Source organism: Phoca vitulina, unplaced genomic scaffold (genome assembly GCF_004348235.1).
Source record: "Phoca vitulina isolate PV1807 unplaced genomic scaffold, GSC_HSeal_1.0 scaffold3, whole genome shotgun sequence".
In the NCBI taxonomy this organism is placed as follows: Eukaryota; Metazoa; Chordata; class Mammalia; order Carnivora; family Phocidae; genus Phoca; species Phoca vitulina.
The window spans coordinates 55,275,058-55,293,581 of record NW_022589706.1 but is presented as its reverse complement, the minus strand read 5'-3'; the positions used below and the strand labels follow the sequence as shown (position 1 = coordinate 55,293,581).

General features: G+C 43.4%; 1 protein-coding gene across 6 annotated transcripts in view; it reads left to right on the top strand.

The window, feature by feature from the left end:
- The window catches only part of NAAA (N-acylethanolamine acid amidase), a 37,582-nt gene that overhangs the window by 6,075 nt on the left and 12,983 nt on the right, over positions 1 to 18,524 (top strand). For 2 of the 6 annotated variants that reach the window (XM_032400557.1, XM_032400558.1), the window contains exons 4-10: positions 2,743 to 2,833; positions 6,512 to 6,588; positions 10,536 to 10,708; positions 10,848 to 10,910; positions 11,889 to 11,955; positions 12,313 to 12,341; positions 15,983 to 16,060. In XM_032400557.1, coding sequence (XP_032256448.1) covers positions 2,743 to 2,833; positions 6,512 to 6,588; positions 10,536 to 10,708; positions 10,848 to 10,910; positions 11,889 to 11,955; positions 12,313 to 12,341; positions 15,983 to 16,058 — 576 coding nt within the window. In that variant the 3' untranslated portion in view covers positions 16,059 to 16,060. The other 4 variants (XM_032400559.1, XM_032400555.1, XM_032400556.1 and 1 more) reach the window with 4 other exon arrangements.

The window sequence follows — 18,524 nt, the reverse complement described above, 5'->3', positions numbered from 1 at the left end:
GTGTCCTGGAGCGCCCATGAGAAATAGTCTGCTGGTATGGCTTGACTCTTAGTGCTCAAGTTATTATTACCAAATCTAACGGTGTACACTTGAGTATTGTCTTTATGCTAAGGGCTCATGGCCAAGAAATTGTTTTGCTAAATTAAGAACAGGTTATGTACAAAATAATTAATCTCTTATTCTTGAATATTGTTCATAATTTTTAAAATATTTTCGCATACCATTCTTCATTAGATCCTCACCACAGCCCTTTGAGCAGCACAAATCAACATTTTCATCCTTATTTTCCATGTGAGAAGGGGAGGCCTTACACAGAGGACGTTTCCCCAGCTCACACTGGGGAGAAGTGGCAGAGGCAGGACCAAAGCCCAATGGCTTTCTTCCCCCCAAACTCAGACCGTGTTTTAGAGTTTCTTGCTACAGCTAAGGGTCTGTTTATGTTAACTGACTTGGCAGAAACAATGGAAAGCACGGGCATTTAGAAATAAAGACAGTTTTTCAGAGCCACAAGATAAAAGAGTTTGCAAATTATACCCCAGAATCATTTATAATTATGTGTTATCATATCTTGGAAACTACAACGTGATTTTTACTTTCAAACTTTAATTTGCTCTGCCCTTCAAGAGTGACCCTAATATGAGCGTCAGTGTGTCATATGAATGAAGTGACAGTATGATTATTTTTTTTCTTCATATAGTTACATTTTGTAAAGGCTTTAGCAGCGAGGGAGAATTATGCCCATTTTACTGCCGTGAATGGAAGTGGGGAGAATTCACAGACAGCCCTCAATGAGGGGCACCTGGGTGGCTCAGTCGCTAAGCGTCTGCCTTCGGCTCAGGTCATGATCCCTGGGATCGAGCCCCACATCGGGCTCCCTGCTCAGTGGGAAGCCTGCTTCTCCCTCTCCCACTCCTCCTGCTTGTGTTCCCTCTCTCGCTGTATCTCTCTGTCAAATAAATAAATAAAATCTTTATTAAAAAAAAAAAAGAAAAGAAAGCGCTCAGTGAGCTGGGAAAAGGTCATTAAAAAACTAAGGCCACTGCATTTTTTCTTTGTAATTTAGCTACCTTAAATTATTTTTACAACCAGATGAGGTAGAAATAAATGAAGAAAAAGATTACAGACTTTAGATTCAGCTTTTTTTTTTTTAGGTCTTCTATAAATGGCTTTTATTTATGTATTTTTTATTAACATATAATGTATTATTTGTGTCAGGGGTACAGGTCTGTGATTCATCAATCTTACACAATTCACAGTGCTCACCGTAGCACATACCCTCCCCAATGTCTATCACCCAGCCACCCCATCCTTCCCACCCCCCACCATTCCAGTAACCCTCAGTTTGTTTTCTGAGATTGTCTCTTATTGTTTGTCTCCCTCTCTAGTTTCGTCTTGTTTCATTTTTCCCCCCCTCCCCTATGATCCTCTGTCTTGTTTCTCAAATTCCTTATATAAGTGAGATCATATAATTGTCTTTCTCTGATTGACTTATTTCTCAGCCTTTTTTTTTTTTAAGATTATTTATTTATTTATTTGGGACAGCCTGGGGGGGCAGAGAGAGAGAGTGTGCGCGCAGTGCACAAGCAGGGGGAGACGCAGAGGGAGAGGGAGAAGCAGGCTCTCCACAAAGCAGGGAGCCCAACGTGGGGCTCAATCCCAGGACCCGGAGATCACGACCTGAGCCAAAGGCAGATGCTTAACTGACTGAGCCACCCAGGTGCCCCTAAAATTCAGCTTTCTAAGGAAAAATATTAACCCAGGCCTATTTGCTTCTCAAAATAAAAAATATTGGTTAGCCTTTATTGAACAGGCACATTCTAAGTATCTTTTTAAAGAAATGAAATCTGGTATCTGCAGTAACTGCTAGAGTGTGATTTTTCTCCTCATAGTCCTATAGTGGTATCTTGCAACCATTGGAGCTTGTTACCTTAATTTAAAGTGGAAGTGATCCCTATAACTCATGGGATAGCCATGAGGATTACATGAGAGATACATGTAAAATAGTTTTTTAATATTTAAAATTTAAATATGATTATGACTGGCAAACAATCTCACTTATTTCCTCTTACCTCACAGAGCTTATAAGATGCATGACTTATGATCAAGTCAACACAAGTTTTTAATCGGAGCCCATTTGCTATTTCTAGGATGGAGTTTCTCAATCTTTTTAGGGCATGATCCCCTTTGGTGAAGCCTATGATCCCTTCTCAGAATGTTTTATAATACACAAAATAAAATCTATGGATTACAAAGAAAACCAGTTATGTTGGAATATAGCCATTTCAATGTTAACACTTTTTCTCAACACATTAGTAAATTTTAGCTGTGCATCTAATAACTCACATAATGATAATTATGAGTGGTGTTTCAGGATATGTAATTATACCATGTCAAGGTAGGTATGATAGCGTTATATATGTGGAAATATCTGCCGTGTCTGTGGTGGCAGAATCATAGGCCCTGCTGTGAGCACAGGATTTGTTACGTGCATCCATTACTAAAGGAGTGAAATTTCAGTTAGAAATGAGTGAAAATAAAGATGTACCTTTTTTCCCATGCAAGATCACAGACCCACTGATTTCTATCCATGGAACCCCCAGGTTAAACCTTCCAGAAGGCTATTTAAGAGTTTTTATTATGTTGGAACTTATAAGAAAAAAAAATCCATGAGGGGCATAAAACAGAGGATTTCAATATATGTTTGGTGGGAATGGCAAAATGATACCTATCTCTTGATTTCAGGTTGCATTCACAGGAACCACGTTTATTGGCTATGTAGGATTATGGACTGGTCAGAGTCCATACAAGTTTACAGTTTCTGGCGATGAACGAGGTAATCAAAACACATTCCTGAGCATTTTTAGCCATATTCCTGGTCAGTTCTATCCAGGTACTTCATTTGCTCCCCCAACTGAACATATAGATGAATCCCGACTACACTACGTAGCAAGGACTTCCAGCCTAGTCGGGGGCGATGGGCAGTGTGCATATAAGCAATGAAGATGATTTCAGGTAGTGATGAGTGCTACAGAGAACGTGAAACGGGGCGCCTGGGTGCTGCAGTCGGTGAAGCGTCTGACTCTCAGTTTCAGCTCAGCTCATGATCTCTGGGAACTGAGATCAAGCCCTGCAATGGGCTCCGCACTCAGTGTGGAGTCTGCTTCGGATTCTCTCTCCCTCTCCCTCTGCCCCTCCTGCTTGTGCTCTCTCTCTCTCTCAAATAAATAAATAAATATTTTAAAAAAGAGAGAGAGAGAAAGCAAAACAAGAAGATGTGATAGAGAACGGAGGAGGGGGTGGGGCGGTTACTGCGGGTTCCGTAATCCCGGAGCCAGGTCTGCAGAAGCTGGGGGAATTCTAGAAACGAAACAATCCTGGCAGATTCTAGAAACAAAAGATGGTAGTGTGGTTATAGCATGGGGGACTGGCATTAGAGGTGGAGAGGAAGACTGAGGAGTTTGGATTTTAAGTGTGATGGAAGCCCTAGGAGGGTTTTAGGCCAGGAAGGGAATCACTGTGGCGGCTACCTAGAAATTGGATCGTGTGGGGGTAACCATGGAAGCAGAAGACTGTTAGGAAGCTCTTGCAGTCACGTACAGGCAATGTGATGGCTTCCTACAGGCAACAGCTATAAAGCACTCCACAGCTTCCTGGGCACTTTCTGGTCAGTTTTCTCAGTAGACCTTCTCGAAGGTCCTGTCAGACAGGCAGGGCTGATAGTATCGACCCCACTCATGATGCAGAGGAGGAAGCTGAGGCTGGGAGGTGAAGTGGAAAGGTGGTTCTCAGACTGGTCTCCCAGGTCCTGGCCCAGTTGCTCTGTTGGTTATACGACCCCGCTGCCATTCCCCAGGTCTCAGGGACATCAGTCAGTTCCACAGAGCGTGGGAAACCCAGAGGTCCACAAACGCTTGTCTCTGTCCTCAGGAACTTGCAGCTGAGCTAAGAAGAAAGACTTAAAGTTTAGTGTTGGTCATTGGACGAACCCGATCGACTTCACGTTGCTGTTTCCTTTGGTTAGGTCTGTTCTTACCTTTTTACATAAGGCTTTAACAGGAGGCTGCTGGCTGAGTATGTTATCAGCGTCCAGTAGTCAGTTCTTTATCCTAATGGGTTTCTTCAGCATTTTCTCAAAAGTCAGCTATGAGCAAGACTGATTTTCTCTCTCTTTTTTTTTTTAAGATTTCTTTATTTATTTTAGAGAGAGAAAGAGCAGGGGACAGGGGCAGAGGAAGAGAGAGAATCCTCAAGCAAACTCCACATTGAGTGAGGAGCTGGACGCGGGGCTTGATCTCAAGACTCTGAGATCATGAGCTGAGCCGAAATCAAGTCGGCTGCCTAACCGACTGAGCCCCCCAGGTGCCCCATTGTGAGACTGATTCTCAACCAATGGTACTCAGACCACAGATGACAGTTACTAAGGTTTTACACAGAATGTCTGTAAACAAGTGTATATTTAAAGGGTGGGTTTTGTTTCCATCATTTTGTGACTCAAACTGTTTAACAACTGATTAGTAGAACCTAAGGTATTTGCAGTTTAAAAATAACTGAGTTCTTCTATGACATGCACATTTAACTGAATACTGTCAAACTGCCTTTTTTTACTTAAAATACTTATTTTATCCTTATTTTAATGAAAACTAGCTCTATTTTAGTCTGCTAAGATGGAGTTAAAATGCCTGAACAATAAGGTAAGATGTGTCTGCTAATAGAGATAAGATATTCAGTTAACTTTCTGGACATTATGGAGAATGCCAACAGGGCCTCTGACACCCCCCCCCCCCCGGAAAAGGTAGGGCTATCAGGGGGACCAATAAATGGTGTAGAGTTTGGGGAGGCTTAACAAACCACCCGGCAGGTAAGATCTCAGACTCGAGAGCCAGCCTGCCCGGTGTCTGTGTGGGGCTGTCACCTGCTTGCTCGGCAACCGCCACCGCGGTGTTGACCCTGTGCTTCAGTCTCCTCACCTGGAAAGCAGGGGATGAGGATGAACTGCTTCATGGATGTGACGCTCCCAGAGCGGTGCCTGGCACAGAGTAGGGGCCATGGAGCACTTACTTGTCATGGTCCCATCTCTGGGCCTGACCTCCGAGCCCCAGATTGGAATACCCAGCCACCTTCTCGGCCTCTCCACGTTGATGGCTGCTAGCGGCCTCACCCTTGGCATGCTTATGCAGAGCTCTTGCTTTTTTCTTTTCCCCTCTTCTTGCCCTCACTCTGCCCTGCCCCAAACCTGTTCCTCTCCTGGTTTTTCCGTGTCTCAGGATACGGCACTTCTTTGCGCTGCACTGATTGTACCGGGAGAATTTTTTGACCAGTCATTCCCTGGGTCTTAGCTCCACCACGCAAACCGGGCTGTCCCTGACCATCCTGTCCACCTGCACCGCTCAGCTAGCTGCCGTCATACCTGTGCTGCTGGAGTAGCGTCTCATCTGGCATCACGGCTTCTCACCCTCCTCTAATTCTTTCTCTTCCCAGCAGCCGGCCTGCCCAGGTTGGTCCCCTGTTTAAAACCTGCACTGAATTTCCGTTCCATTCCTAACGACTCCAGAGTCCTGACTGACCTCAGAACTCCGTGTGCCCACCTCCTGCACACCATTTTATGCCTGTCTCCTTCTCCCTCGTTCCACGGGCACCAGCATCTTTCTTTTTCTGACACCTACCAAGCTTGTCCCTGCCTTAGGGCCCTGACACCCACGCCTTCTGTCTGGAATGTTCTGCCCGTCTTAGCTCAAATGTCTACAACTCATTGAGGCTACCCTGAACATTCCTCTCAAAAAGAACCCTCCCTCATTACTCACGATTACATTATTCTGTCTTATTTTATTACAGTTACCAAAATTTTGTGTGCTTCATGGCACCCTAATTACTTCTGTTTGCTGTTAAATTCCAAGGGATTGGACCAGATCACAGTATGGCCCATAGTAGATGCTCAGTGCTTATGTCTTGAATGAAACTGTTTCTTTGGAAATAAATCCCCAACAAAGATTTTTTTAAGATGTTAAAAAAAAAAATTTTGGAGAATGACTGTAAATTTGTATTTTTTTTTAAAAAATGTGAGCCCAAATCAAACTTAAAGTTCTGAAAGGTATATTCTCTGTAGTCTTCCTAATCCTTATTGAGCCACTTCTGTTGATAGCTACATACTTCTGCTTTGCCTGGGATGATTAATCAAATTATTTCCTTTCACATAATTATCATTGCTTCTAGGCACAAAAGATTATGTATATGTAAAATATGTATACAGAAAATTCATGTATACACACACAGAATATTTCCAAATCCCTAGAAATTTGTATATATATATATAAATTACATTTTTCTATGGGTGCCATGGAATTTGAGCTTTATCTTTGAAAACTGGATGCCAGTAAAATCACTCTTCATCCACCAACTTTTCTCTCCCATCAGCTTGTACTATGGGAAAGAAATAAGATATAAGGAATTTTAAAATGTGGAACTGGGGCAACAATTCGTATTTATACTTATTGTTTCTTCCTCAACTCGGCAGACAAAGGCTGGTGGTGGGAGAATGTGATCGCTGCCCTTTTCCAGAGACACTATCCAATCAGCTGGCTTATCCGCACTGTGAGTACTCTTACTATTGAGCCCCGCACACCCTAACTTCATCTTCTGTGGGTTCATGTTGTAATGCTCTGTGTCACTTAACAATGTTATCTTTCACGTAAGAAGCTCCTAAAAAGGATAGGCATCTAAGGGTTTGCAAAATGCATATCAGCCTTTGTGATAATAAGTATCAAAGATAAACAGAGCTGGACACTAGTTAAAGGAGTAGTTATAAATTATAAATTTCTAGTTATAAAATAAGTCATGGGCATGTCATGTACAGCATGGTGATTATAGTTAATAATACTATATGGCATAAGTGAAAGTTGTTAAGAGTAGATCTTAAAAGTTCTCATACAAGAAAAGAATTTTTTTGTAACTGTGGATGGTGACGAATGTTAACTAGACTTATTGTGGTGATCATTTTGCAATATATGCAAATATTGAACCCTTGCATTGTACACCTGAAACTAATATAATGTTACATGTCAGTCATACCTCAATAAAAAGAAATCAGTGGCAGGGACAGATCAATCAGTAGTGTACTATTGTAGTAGGGAAGAATGTCCAAGGTGAACTGAACTCAACTTTGATTTGTACAGAGGTGACCAGGTGTTTTAAAGGGAGTATGAGGGAATAGAGAGGGATGTCTCTGTAGAGAGGGAGACGTGAAAAATTACAGAAAGTGTAAAAGAGGGGTTGTCCACGTCAAACGTATCTGGGGTTGCTAACTGGTGCTCATCCAAGGTAGCCTTCTACCCTCCTGCAGAGACTGGAAGACAGGGGCCCTATCTTTAAGCACTGGCTGGAACAAACAGTAAATTCTTTGGGCAGCCTTATTTTCTCAGGCAGGCACTAGAAGAAGGGCTAGGGTCACCTTAGGGATGTAGCCTTGAGCTGTTAGAAACTCTGTTATGTTTGTTCATGTCCTTATAGGCCAAGGTTAAGGCCTTATCAAGGAGAGGGCTCAGAGGAGCCTAGCCAAAGATTGGTTAAGGAGAGAATCTTTGTTACAGGCTACAGTTTTAGCCTATAGCCTAATCTTGATAACTGATTGAGATAAGAGATAACAGTATGCTTTTTCTGCAGATAAAAATGTACCCTCCTTTCAGAATCTCCATTTGCAAATATCAGAATTAGCAAAACAAAGGCATTAGAAAGTAGTTCTGCACACAACAAAAAGAAAGTTTACTTTACATGACCTATTAGATAGATAGCAGAGTTCCAGGCCTCATATAAATTCTAATTTGTACTTTGACCACATTTGGTGCAGGATTTGGCCCTGCCCAGCTTTAACCTTTTTGGCCCTTCTTCGACTAGCTCTAAATGATCTTAGTCCCTCTGGACTTGGAGTTCTCCTCAACCTCTAACCTGGGTACTTCCTAAAGATGTTGACAAACTGTGTATCCTTCGTATCTTTTATTTTTTTAAACATTTTTTTTTTAAGATTTTATTTATTTATTTGACAGAGAGAGAGCAAGCAAGCATAAGCAGGGGGAGCTGCAGAGGGAGAGGGAGAAGCAGGCTCTCTGCTGAGCAGGGTGCCCGATGTGGGGCTTGATCCCAGGACTCTGGGATCATAACCTGAGCTGAAGGCAGCCGCTTAACTGACTGAGCCACCCAGGTGCCCCATATACTTCATATCTTTTTAAGATGACCTCTAAAACTTTTTTTTTTTTTTAAGATTTTATTTTTAAGTAATCCCTACCCCAACATGGGGCTGGAACTTACAACCATGAGCTCAAGTGTCCCATGCTCTACCAACTGGGCCAGCCAGGTGCCCCTAAAACTTTTCATAAGATGAAAGTGTATTTTGAATGTTGCCATTTAAAAATGAAACTAGAATTTAGATCTATCTGGTGGACTCTAACAGCAAAATGATTTTTAAATGTTTTAGATAAAATTTACATACAGTGACATGCACAGATCTTAAGGGTTTAGTTCAATGTGTCTTGGCAGTTGTACACACTCATTTATCCACCCATGTAAGCACCAACAAAACAAGATACAGAACATTTCCAAGTCCCTGGAAATTTCCCTCCTGTTCCCTTCCCGACAATTCCTCACCTCCTCTGACACCCTCCTCCACTGAAACCACTCTTTGACCTCTGTCACCACAGACAAGTTTGCCTTTCTAGAATATGTATAAATGAAATCCTAGAGTACAGACTCTCTCTTTCACTCTGCCCAGTGCTTTTCTAATTCATCCATGTTGTTTGTATCACTTGCTCATTCATTTTTATTACTGAAGAATATTCAGTTGTATGAATATGCCACAATTTTCCTATTGATAGACATTGGGTTGTTTCCAGTCATGGGTCATTAGGAATAAGCCTGCTATAGAAATCCTTGTACAAGGCTTTTAGTCAACATGTATGTCCATTTCAGTTGAGTAAGTGCTTAAGAGTGGAATTGCTGGGTCATAAGGTAGCTGTATATTTAATTGGGGTATAATGCCATACAATTCACATGCCATACCATTCATCTATTTAAATTATACAACTCCCTGGTTTTAGTATAGTCAGAGTTGTGCAACCATATCTACAATCAATTTTAGAACCTTTTCATTCCCCTAAAAAGAAATCCCGTACCCACGAGCAGTCACCACCCATTTCCATCACTTCCTGAGCCAGAGAGATAAGGTGCATGTCCCACCCTGACTCTGCCACCTGAATGAAGCAAGTCATCACCACCTTCGGTATTTCTTACTGATGTTCTTTGGCTTTTTTCTCATAGGATTCTGTTAGAGGCAACGAATTATTTGATAGTTGTTGCAGGATGGTGTAGGTGACATAAAACAGTGTTCCATGACTCCTATTGCCTCCCTTTATAATTTTGCTGAGTTCAGAACCAACCAGTTCAACCCTAAATACCTCACCCCCTAACAGTAAGATGTATACAGGAGAGGAAGGCCCACAAAGCCCCGCCCCGGTTTGACGGTGTATTCGCTGAATGATGGCACCTTTGCAGATGCTAATATTTTGAATTGTTCTTTTGTTTGACTTTATCCCCACCCCTGACACTGTGCCTCGGCAGTATTCAGGATGGGTGAGCAGAAAACGTACTTTCCAAGAGTGATTTTGAAGATGCAGGTGGGAAGGGCATGCTCTTCCCCAGGACGTTCTTGAGCAGATCAGCTTGAGCAAGGAGCACCTATGGAAGCTGAAGATACGGAAAGCGATCCCCTTAACTGTCCATGCCACAGACCTTTGGAAGTCTTCATGAGCCCCCGGGGGTATCCGAACACCCTGCTCACTGCTCTGATGTAGTATGCTGTCTTCCATCTCCAAGCCTTTGCTGAACTATTCCATTGAGCCAGAATTGTCTTCCCCAGCCCCACGCCCAACCCCACAACCACCACTTTCACCAGCCTGACTTCCCTTTGTCCCTTTGGCCTCAGCTTGTGTGATACCTCCCCGGGATGCTTCCTTGATGCCCTGGGTGAGGGTGGGTCCCCTGCTATGGCTTTTATAGCAACTGCTTCTCCATGGTGACACTCCATACATTGTGTCACCACTGCCCATTGACTTCCGTGTCATTCTTGGAAATTTGGAGTGAACAGGTTAGTCAGTCATATTCACTGTTCTGTCTCCACACCAGCACAGTGCCTAACATGGAGTAGGTCTTCAGGAAGGACCTGTTGAAAGAACAAATGAATGAGGAAACATGGGGAGTCCTTTGTGAAGGTGACCTGCCTAGAAAGCACGTGGCCCATGGTTGGTGAGCCAGGCCTAGAACTTGTCAACAGTTCTTTCCTTTTGTGAGAAAAGTCCGGCTGCTGTCGGCTCCCCACTGAGGTTTCTTCCACCTCGGGAGCTCTGATGACAGGAGGATGAGGTCAGAGCAGTTTGAGATGGTAGCCATGGCTTAATCTGTCAGGAGAATGTGCTTTGGCCCATTTGTCCATCAGTTGGTATGGATAACTGCCGTGGGTGATGATGCTAACGCAGGTTTGTCTTTTTGTTCAGACCCTGAGTGAGTCGGAAAACTTTGAAGCAGCTGTGTATAAACTGGCCAAGACTCCCCTAATTGCTGACGTTTATTATATTGTCGGTGGTACGTCCCCCCGGGAGGGAGTGGTCATCACGAGGAACAGAAATGGCCCAGCAGACATTTGGCCTCTAGATCCTTTAAATGGAGCGTGAGTAGAATTAAGATTCTGGTCATTTTGTATCAATAGTGTTTTTCAACTGGTGAAACTAGAGGTTTTTATATATTTTTCTTCTTTAGCTATGTGCCATATGACCTTGGGTAAGACCAGACGATGTGCTCTGTTGTAGGTGGTTCCGGGTGGAGACAAATTACGACCACTGGAAGCCAGCACCTAAGAAAGATGACCGAAGGTCAGCCTCTATACCCCGTTCAGTTTGCAGCGTGTTCTTGGGGTCAGGAGGATGTGCCCTTTTAATGAGAGAGAACCAGAGAGGACTAGAGGCGCTACCCCCTTCCAGAAGACGTACCTGGGCCCCCTCACCAATGTCTTGGCCGGGATGGGAGAGTGTAGTGTGTAGTGGAGTGTGTGGGGGGAGGGCTCTTGGCAGTTCGTTGGGTGTTAGAGGGTAAGGCTGGCCCTGGCCTCAGGGTCAGGAGCCCTATATTCCACCACTAGCTCTGCTCATGACTCACTGCGTGGCCCCTTGAGCCTCTGTTTACTCAACTGTAAAAATAAAGGGTAGAACAAGAATCATGGTTTTCTATGTAAGACTTTTTGGGAAGGAAAACATTTCTCTTAAATAAATAAATAAATAAACCAGTTAGGGGCTTTCTTTGGCCCTTCTAATTTTTTTTTTTTTTTTAAGATTTTATCTATTTTTTTTGACAGAGACAGAGAGAGCACAAGCAGGGGGAGCAGCAGAGGGAGAGCAGGCTCCCCGCTGAGCAGGGAGCCCGATGTGGGGCTCGATCCCAGGACCTTGGGATCATGACCTGAGCCGAAGGCAGATGTTTAACCGACTGAGCCACCCAGGCGCCCCTGGCCCTTCTAATTTTGAACATTTTAGAAGTCCATGCATCCCCAAACAGCAGGTTGTTAGGTATTTCCTCCTGGCTTTACTGCCCCACGTGTTTGGTGGCAAATACTTAATTTCATAGCAATACATTTTCACCCACCCAGCTTCCTGGAGCAGATGGTGCCTGTGGGCTTGACTGTTGAATTAATTTTACCATGGTGGTCTGAGACTGGGCAAGAAGCATGTTTGGGGGCCGGAATCTGCTTTGGTGAAAGGGAGATAAGGCAGCTGGGCCTTGTACGGAGGCTCCCAGTACGAGAGCTGATGGCATTTCCTGAAGTGCCAAGTAATCTTTGACCCTTCTCCTTCCAGAACGCCTGCCATCAAAGCCCTTAATGCCACGGGCCAGGCAAACCTCAGCCTGGAGACGCTCTTCCAGGTAACTTACCGTGCCGTGATGTCCAGCTCTTACCCAGGATGTTTGCTGTCTTTGTTAATCGTGATTAAAAAAAAAAAAAAATCTCCTCCGAAATCTCTGAACTCAGGCAAATGTGGTAGAAGACAGTGTTGGAGTCAGAGTTTCACCCAGCTGAAAACCTTTCTAAAAAGTCCGATGACATTTTGTCAACTTGTTTCAGTATATGTTCATTGTTTAAAAGGAGAAAGGATTCAAAAGTCTGTAGCTTGTCCCCCCAAGACAGGCTAGAGTGTTAGGTAGTTTTATTCTTCCTATAGATATTCTACATATTTCTTCTACCTTTTAATAGTCTTTGTAATATGATTTTTTCCTTTGCAGGTTTTGTCTGTGTTTCCGGTGTGTAACAAGTAAGTGACATGTTAAACGCATCTGTTCATACATCACCCCAGAATGGGGGACTCACTCCCATACTCTTTGGCTCAGCAGGGTTCTGGGGGCCCCTATAGGTCAGGCTTTCTGGGTGCTGTGTGAACCAAACTGAGTCTCTGCTCTCATGGGGCCAGCATTCTGCTGGTGGGGCATAGGGAGGAGGCGGGGAGGAGCACATAAACAAATATATCATAAGTCAGGTGAGAAGTCTGTGAAGAAAAACAAAGGTAAGGAGGATAGAGTGATCCAGAAGAAGGAGGGCAGTGATGTGTTCATCCTAAATCAGTCTGGTATTGGGTCCACCTGCCCTGGTTATGAGCGCCTTAATCTCACTCTGTTAGAACTAAACTTTAGACACCACTGGCTTCCTTTTAACTTCCTGGGACGTTCTGCTACCACCATGCTCCGTCTACAGATAATTCAGCATCGAAGCTGTTGTTTCTTTTTTAGCCTGTACCCTTGATAGGAGCATTGTGTGAGCAGCGGCTTCTCGGGTCTGCAGCCCACATCATCCTCTGATGTGAACCCCTGGGCGGTAGCTACTCCTGTCACAGGAAGCTCTTAATTAAACCTGAGAGGCAGCCACAGGACTTGCCCCGGAAACTCTGAAGGTCCCCCTGTCAAGACCAGCAGCCTGCCCTTCATTGTCCCCTCAAGGTGGTGCTTCATTGCCTGGCACCTAGGATTAGCTCCTTAGGGGCACAGACACCTTCTTTTGCTTAGTGCGGTGGGGCTTAATTTAATGAAATGAAAGAGGAAGCATCTGCAAGTCAAAGCAGTTTTATCTCCTTTTACTTCAGTAAATTCCCAAACCCAGCATTTCCTACCTTCTCATGTTCTTGTATCTGCTTTCTCCAAGGCAAGAACATCAAAATGGTCCTTTTCAGGAAATAGCCTAATACAGACAAAACCTGTAAAGCGATTTTTAGTTTCAAATACCCAACTAATTTTTCTTTTTCTGTGAAATGATCCTCTTTTACACAAACACAAAATAGTTTTCCTATGGCCTCTGGAATAGCTTTTGTATACAGGTACTTTAAGATTCCTTAGCTATTAAGATATTTTCAAAACTGGTGGTATCCTTTTCATTTTGTACCATGATAGGAACATATCTTCAAATTGTCCCTTTGAAAGTTTTTTTCTGTAAGTATGGCCTGATAAAAAGAGTAACACTAAAAAATTTATTCTGTAAGCAATATTCTAACAGCCAATACAGAAAAACAAATTAGTTAGTACTTTGCCACTCTAACAAATGAGCTGTTTGGGTAACAAATGATACCCAATGTTATGCTGGTAAACTAGCTCTTTGGGTGGGAGGTGGGTGTGCAGGATGAGGGGAACCCAAAAAACAAAGACACCCCCCCTTCAGTTGTAGCATTTATTGACTTCCATGCTTAAAGACTCCCAGCTGGCCTATTTCAAGCTTACGATTGATTCCTGCATGGCTAACAGTTGGCTCTCACCAGCCTGTAGGAGCCGTTTCCACCACACAACACAAATGACTGTATCCTTTCCAGTTGGGCACAATTTTGCCCTTCTAACATTCATTTTAAAAATAGGGATGTTCTTTTTTTGTGTGTTCTTATAGTTTTTTAAATAATTATGTAAATGATTATATCTTTTTAAAAATTAGTATTAAAATAAAATAGTTGTTATATATTTTTAAAGATTTTATTTATTTAAGAGAGAGAAAGCACGAGCAGAGGGGAGGGGCAGAGGGAGAGGGAGAAGCAGACTCCCTGCTGAGCAGGAGCCCCCTCAGGGCTGGAGTCCAGGACCCTGAGATAAGGACCTGAGCCAAAGACTGATGCTTAACTGACTAAGCCACCCAGGCACCCCAAGAGTTGATATATTTTTTAAAAGCATTGCCCATGCTGTCAACAGCCCTTATAATTTTAAATAGGTACACCATAGCCAATTGAATATATTGTATAGTTGAGTTAAGCATTCTCCAGTTGTTAGTTTTTCCTCTATTAAAACTCTGAAATAAACATATTTGTAATGCCCCCCCAACCCCCCCTACTTTTGGATTAATTTCCCTGGCTGAATTCCCAGAAGTAGGGTTACTGAGTTAAAGGCTATGCATGTTTAAATGGCGTATGAAATGTTTTGTTGAAATAGAATTGTTAGAAATTGTAGTTAACCAAGTAATATTTTTCTCTGTTGTGTAATTGAAAACCCAAAAGGAACTGCATTTATTTTTTTAAGATTTATTTATTTATATTTAGAGAGAGGGAGAGTGCACGAGTGGTGGTGGTGGGGGGGTGTTGCAGAGGGAGAGAGACAGAGGGGAAGCAGCCTCCCCTGCTGAGCTGGGCTGGATCCTAGGACCCTGGGATCTTGACCTGAGCTGAAGCCAAGAATCTGAAGCAAGAAACCAACGCTCAACCGTTCAACAGACTGAGCCACCTAGGTGCCCCGAGGAACTGCATTTAAAGGGTATTCACCGCTGAGCCAGAATTAACATAGATCCCTGACTCTCAGGGCCTTTCCTTGTAATGATTCCTGGCAACCAAGGCTGTTCACTGTGAGAAAGTTCAGAAAGAAATCTCCACAGAAACAGTTAGCTCAATGCTGCCCCCTTGTGCTGTGCTACAAAATTACACTAACCTGCGATAGAACTCCATCCTCTGATGGGGCTGTAAGCAGAGAAAATATTAAAATAGCGATGGAGAATAGAATTATGACCAAAGTAAATAAATAGCTGAAGTCCTTATTCAGGGAATCTCCATTACCCTCAGACGAGCTCTGCATACACTTATAGCTGTCTTCAGCCAGGTGTACAATTTGGGCCACTAATTCTTCCTAATCCTGAACAACCCAGCTCCAGATGCCTTGAGCATGCATCCCAGCTGGTGTCCTGGACAAGAATTAGATGAAGGGAGTGAGGGTAAGGGGTCCTAATGTGTGTGTGCATGCATGTGCATGTACTCATGTTGTTCTGGTCTCTTGCTATGCAGTATGTTGAATAAATTACATTGTGCTTTTCAACCTTAGATCTGGGTAAATGGGCCCCCTGACTTTATCCCCCAGCTTTAGAGGCTCCTCTCTGGCCTTCCTCTAACCCTCCCTTGATATAAGGAATCCTCTGGGCCAGGAGCATTTGCTTAGTGAGTCTGGCCCAAGTACCTAGCCTGAAGAGCTCCAAGCTATTTCCGGGGCCTGTGTGATCCACTATCCTGGGTGGTGTTCTCCTGATGGCAGAGTGTAGCCACTATGGACAGCCCATGCCTGGTGGGTGGCCAAGGCATGGCTTTTTCCTGGAGTCGTGCTTGAAGCCCAGATGCAAAGCCTGAGGTGTCCACACACGTGCTGCTTGTGGTATAGGGCAGAGCAAGGGGTGAGGCCAACGGATGCCTCTCCCTCATTGCCGCAGTGTGAAACTCTGAGGGGTCCGAGAAGTTTTGCATTTGAACATGGCCTTCCATAGTGTTGTCAAAATAGAAAGGAAGGACGCCGTGTGATCACTTGAATTATAAAGTTTAAACATTTTGACATATATGGGCTTCTATTTGTATTATTTTCCTAGGTCCCAAGGGTTAGGTTGGTATTTTGTTTTTCCTCTTTGGAATATTAGAGGCAATGATGTGCATATAAAAATTCCTCTCACTGTTTTCAGCTACACCATTTATACTACAGTAATGACTGCTGCCAACCCAGAGAAGTACATGACTAGGATCAGAAACCTGGGTTGAAAGTAAGTACACAGAAGAGTGGACTCAACCATGCTATGAAAGTTCTGCTCGTTTGTTGTCATTTGTTCATTTGGGGACATTGGTGGGTGTGTGCTGGTGTTTCCCACAGAGGGTGGTAACATCTTTAACATCTATACATATAGAATATCTTCTGACAGACATCTGGCAAACGGTTGTCGTGTGGGTCAGGTTAATGTCACTGTTAGGTATTTATCTTGAATTTGCTGGTATGAGAGCTAATCTTCTCTGCCCAGTGCCCTTCGTCCCTTACTCAGACCCGTTCTCAGGGCAGGGTGTTAACTTCACTGACCCAGAGGGGGAAATAACTGGGAAGACTTGCTTGTCGCCAGAATAATAGTGAGGCAGGCCCAGCACCTTGGCAACCTGAGAAAACAGATAATGAAGGCAGAGGACAGCGGCAGAATTTATTTCAGGCATTGGTGAGCCCATCGGTGTGAGGTAGAACATGAGGAAAAAGCAGGCGTCCTTTTTGCTGTGCCTGAAACCAAACCTAGGCAGTTTTCCCTGTTGCCGGGGTCTTCTGGAACCTGTCAGCCTGGCCTGATGTTTTGGTCATTTGCTTATCATGGCAGTGTTAAAAATTGGTGTTTGAATTAAGTACATTTATTTTTCTTCCCTTACAGATGATGTCTTAAAAATGAAATTCTTGAAGAGCGGTACTTTAAAAAACAAAACAAAAAGAAAGGATTGTATTATTTCAGGAACAATACAGGTTCCTTCCTCATTAAGCTTTTCAGTCTTGTGAAGTGGGGGCAGGAGGATCACTTAGCACCTTGTATTGCTGAAGTGGGTGATAGGCGTCTTGCATTTGCTTCTCTTCGTCGCTTGCCTTGACCCTCTCTCAGCTGTCTGTACTGACTTGAACAACTCAAAGATAATTGGTCTCAGAGGTCAAGCCCCTTCTCCCCACAACATGTAGCAATGTTGTCAGACCTCAGCTTATGAAGAAACAAGCTGGCCAGACCTCTTTGTTTATTATGAAGTGCTTCTGGAAGAGTCTGAGAAAAAAAGATTCTTCTAAAAGAAATGGAGAGCTGTAGTTTGAATAGAGCCTGTTTGAGTGTTTGTTAGTCTGAGCTTCGATCATGTGTTTCCGTGGGATGGGATTCTCATCCCACGTATAATGTGTCTAATGTTTCTTTATAAAAACTGATGGGCCTCCTTTTTCTAAATAGCTACTTTCTTATAGCTCTTTGAAAGCAATATGAAACCAAATTATTTCTGATTGTCATTTTTCATTAGTTAATAAAATGTTGAAAGAGATGTTGGCAAGGAGAATAAACATTTTTCCTAATACATTTCCTGTTGTCCCTCCATTCTTATCCCCGAAGTTGTGTGGTTCTGAGCAGCTATCCCAAGCAAGCAGCTCTTGTGATGTTTAAATGTCAGGATGCAAAGGAGGGCACAGCTGCGTTGTAGAATTTGATTTTGTTTTTCACATGTACAGGAAAGAAACTTCTCTGAGGATGAAGTGAGAAAAGGCTAAAATGCACGAACAGTGAATCGATGGGATATTCTTGTTTGGTGTACCAGCAAGAACAAAGGAAAATGGGATGCGTGGAGGGGAGTGTGAGCCAGGCACCAGTCACCCCTGCCTCACCATACCCTACCCCTCACTGGTGGCCCAGAATATTCCCGTTTCTTCTTGGACAGTGTTGGATCTACACTGTTACATTTCCATCATCCAATGTCCTTTTTAAAATCAAACATCAAGGGGCGCCTGGGTGGCTCAGTCGGTTAAGTGTCTGCCTTCAGCTCAGGTCATGATCTCAGGGTCCTGGGATCAAGTCCCAGCATCAGGATCCCTGCTCAGCAGGGAGTCTGCTTCTCCCTCCTACTGCCCCTCCCCCTGCTTATTCTTGCTCCCTCTCTCTCTCTTTCTCTCCCTGACAAATCAATAAATAAAATCTTTAAAATAAAAAAAATAAAATCAAACATCAAGAGTAGTTTACTCTTGCCAGACATGTTAAACTGTGATGGAGACTAGAAATTTCTACTCATTAGTCACTTCCATTCTTGTTTTCTAGACTACAGACTATGATCTTTGGATGGAAATTTGGGGAATAACCTAATTTTAACCAGGCAACACGAAGGCATTGAGAACTTTTCAGCAGGAAAGTGATTTAAGTAATCTAAATCTCTGGTTGCTTTTAAGACCTGTGTTCCTTGTGCCGTGTGGTTTCACTACGATGTGTCTAGATGTAGATTTCTTGTTATTTAGCCTGCTGGGGCTTTGTTATGCTCTCCAAACTTCAAATTTATTTCTTTTATTCAAGTTTGGAAAAAGTGCTCAGTTACTCTTCTCTTGCTGTCCTCCATTCTCTTGCGTCTTCTCGGCTGAACTCCCAAGTGTGTGTGTTATCACACCTTCTAACCTCTGTCTCGGCCCTTGGGATTGGGGGGGGGGGGGAGGGGGAGGTGGATATCTCTCTCAATGACATATTC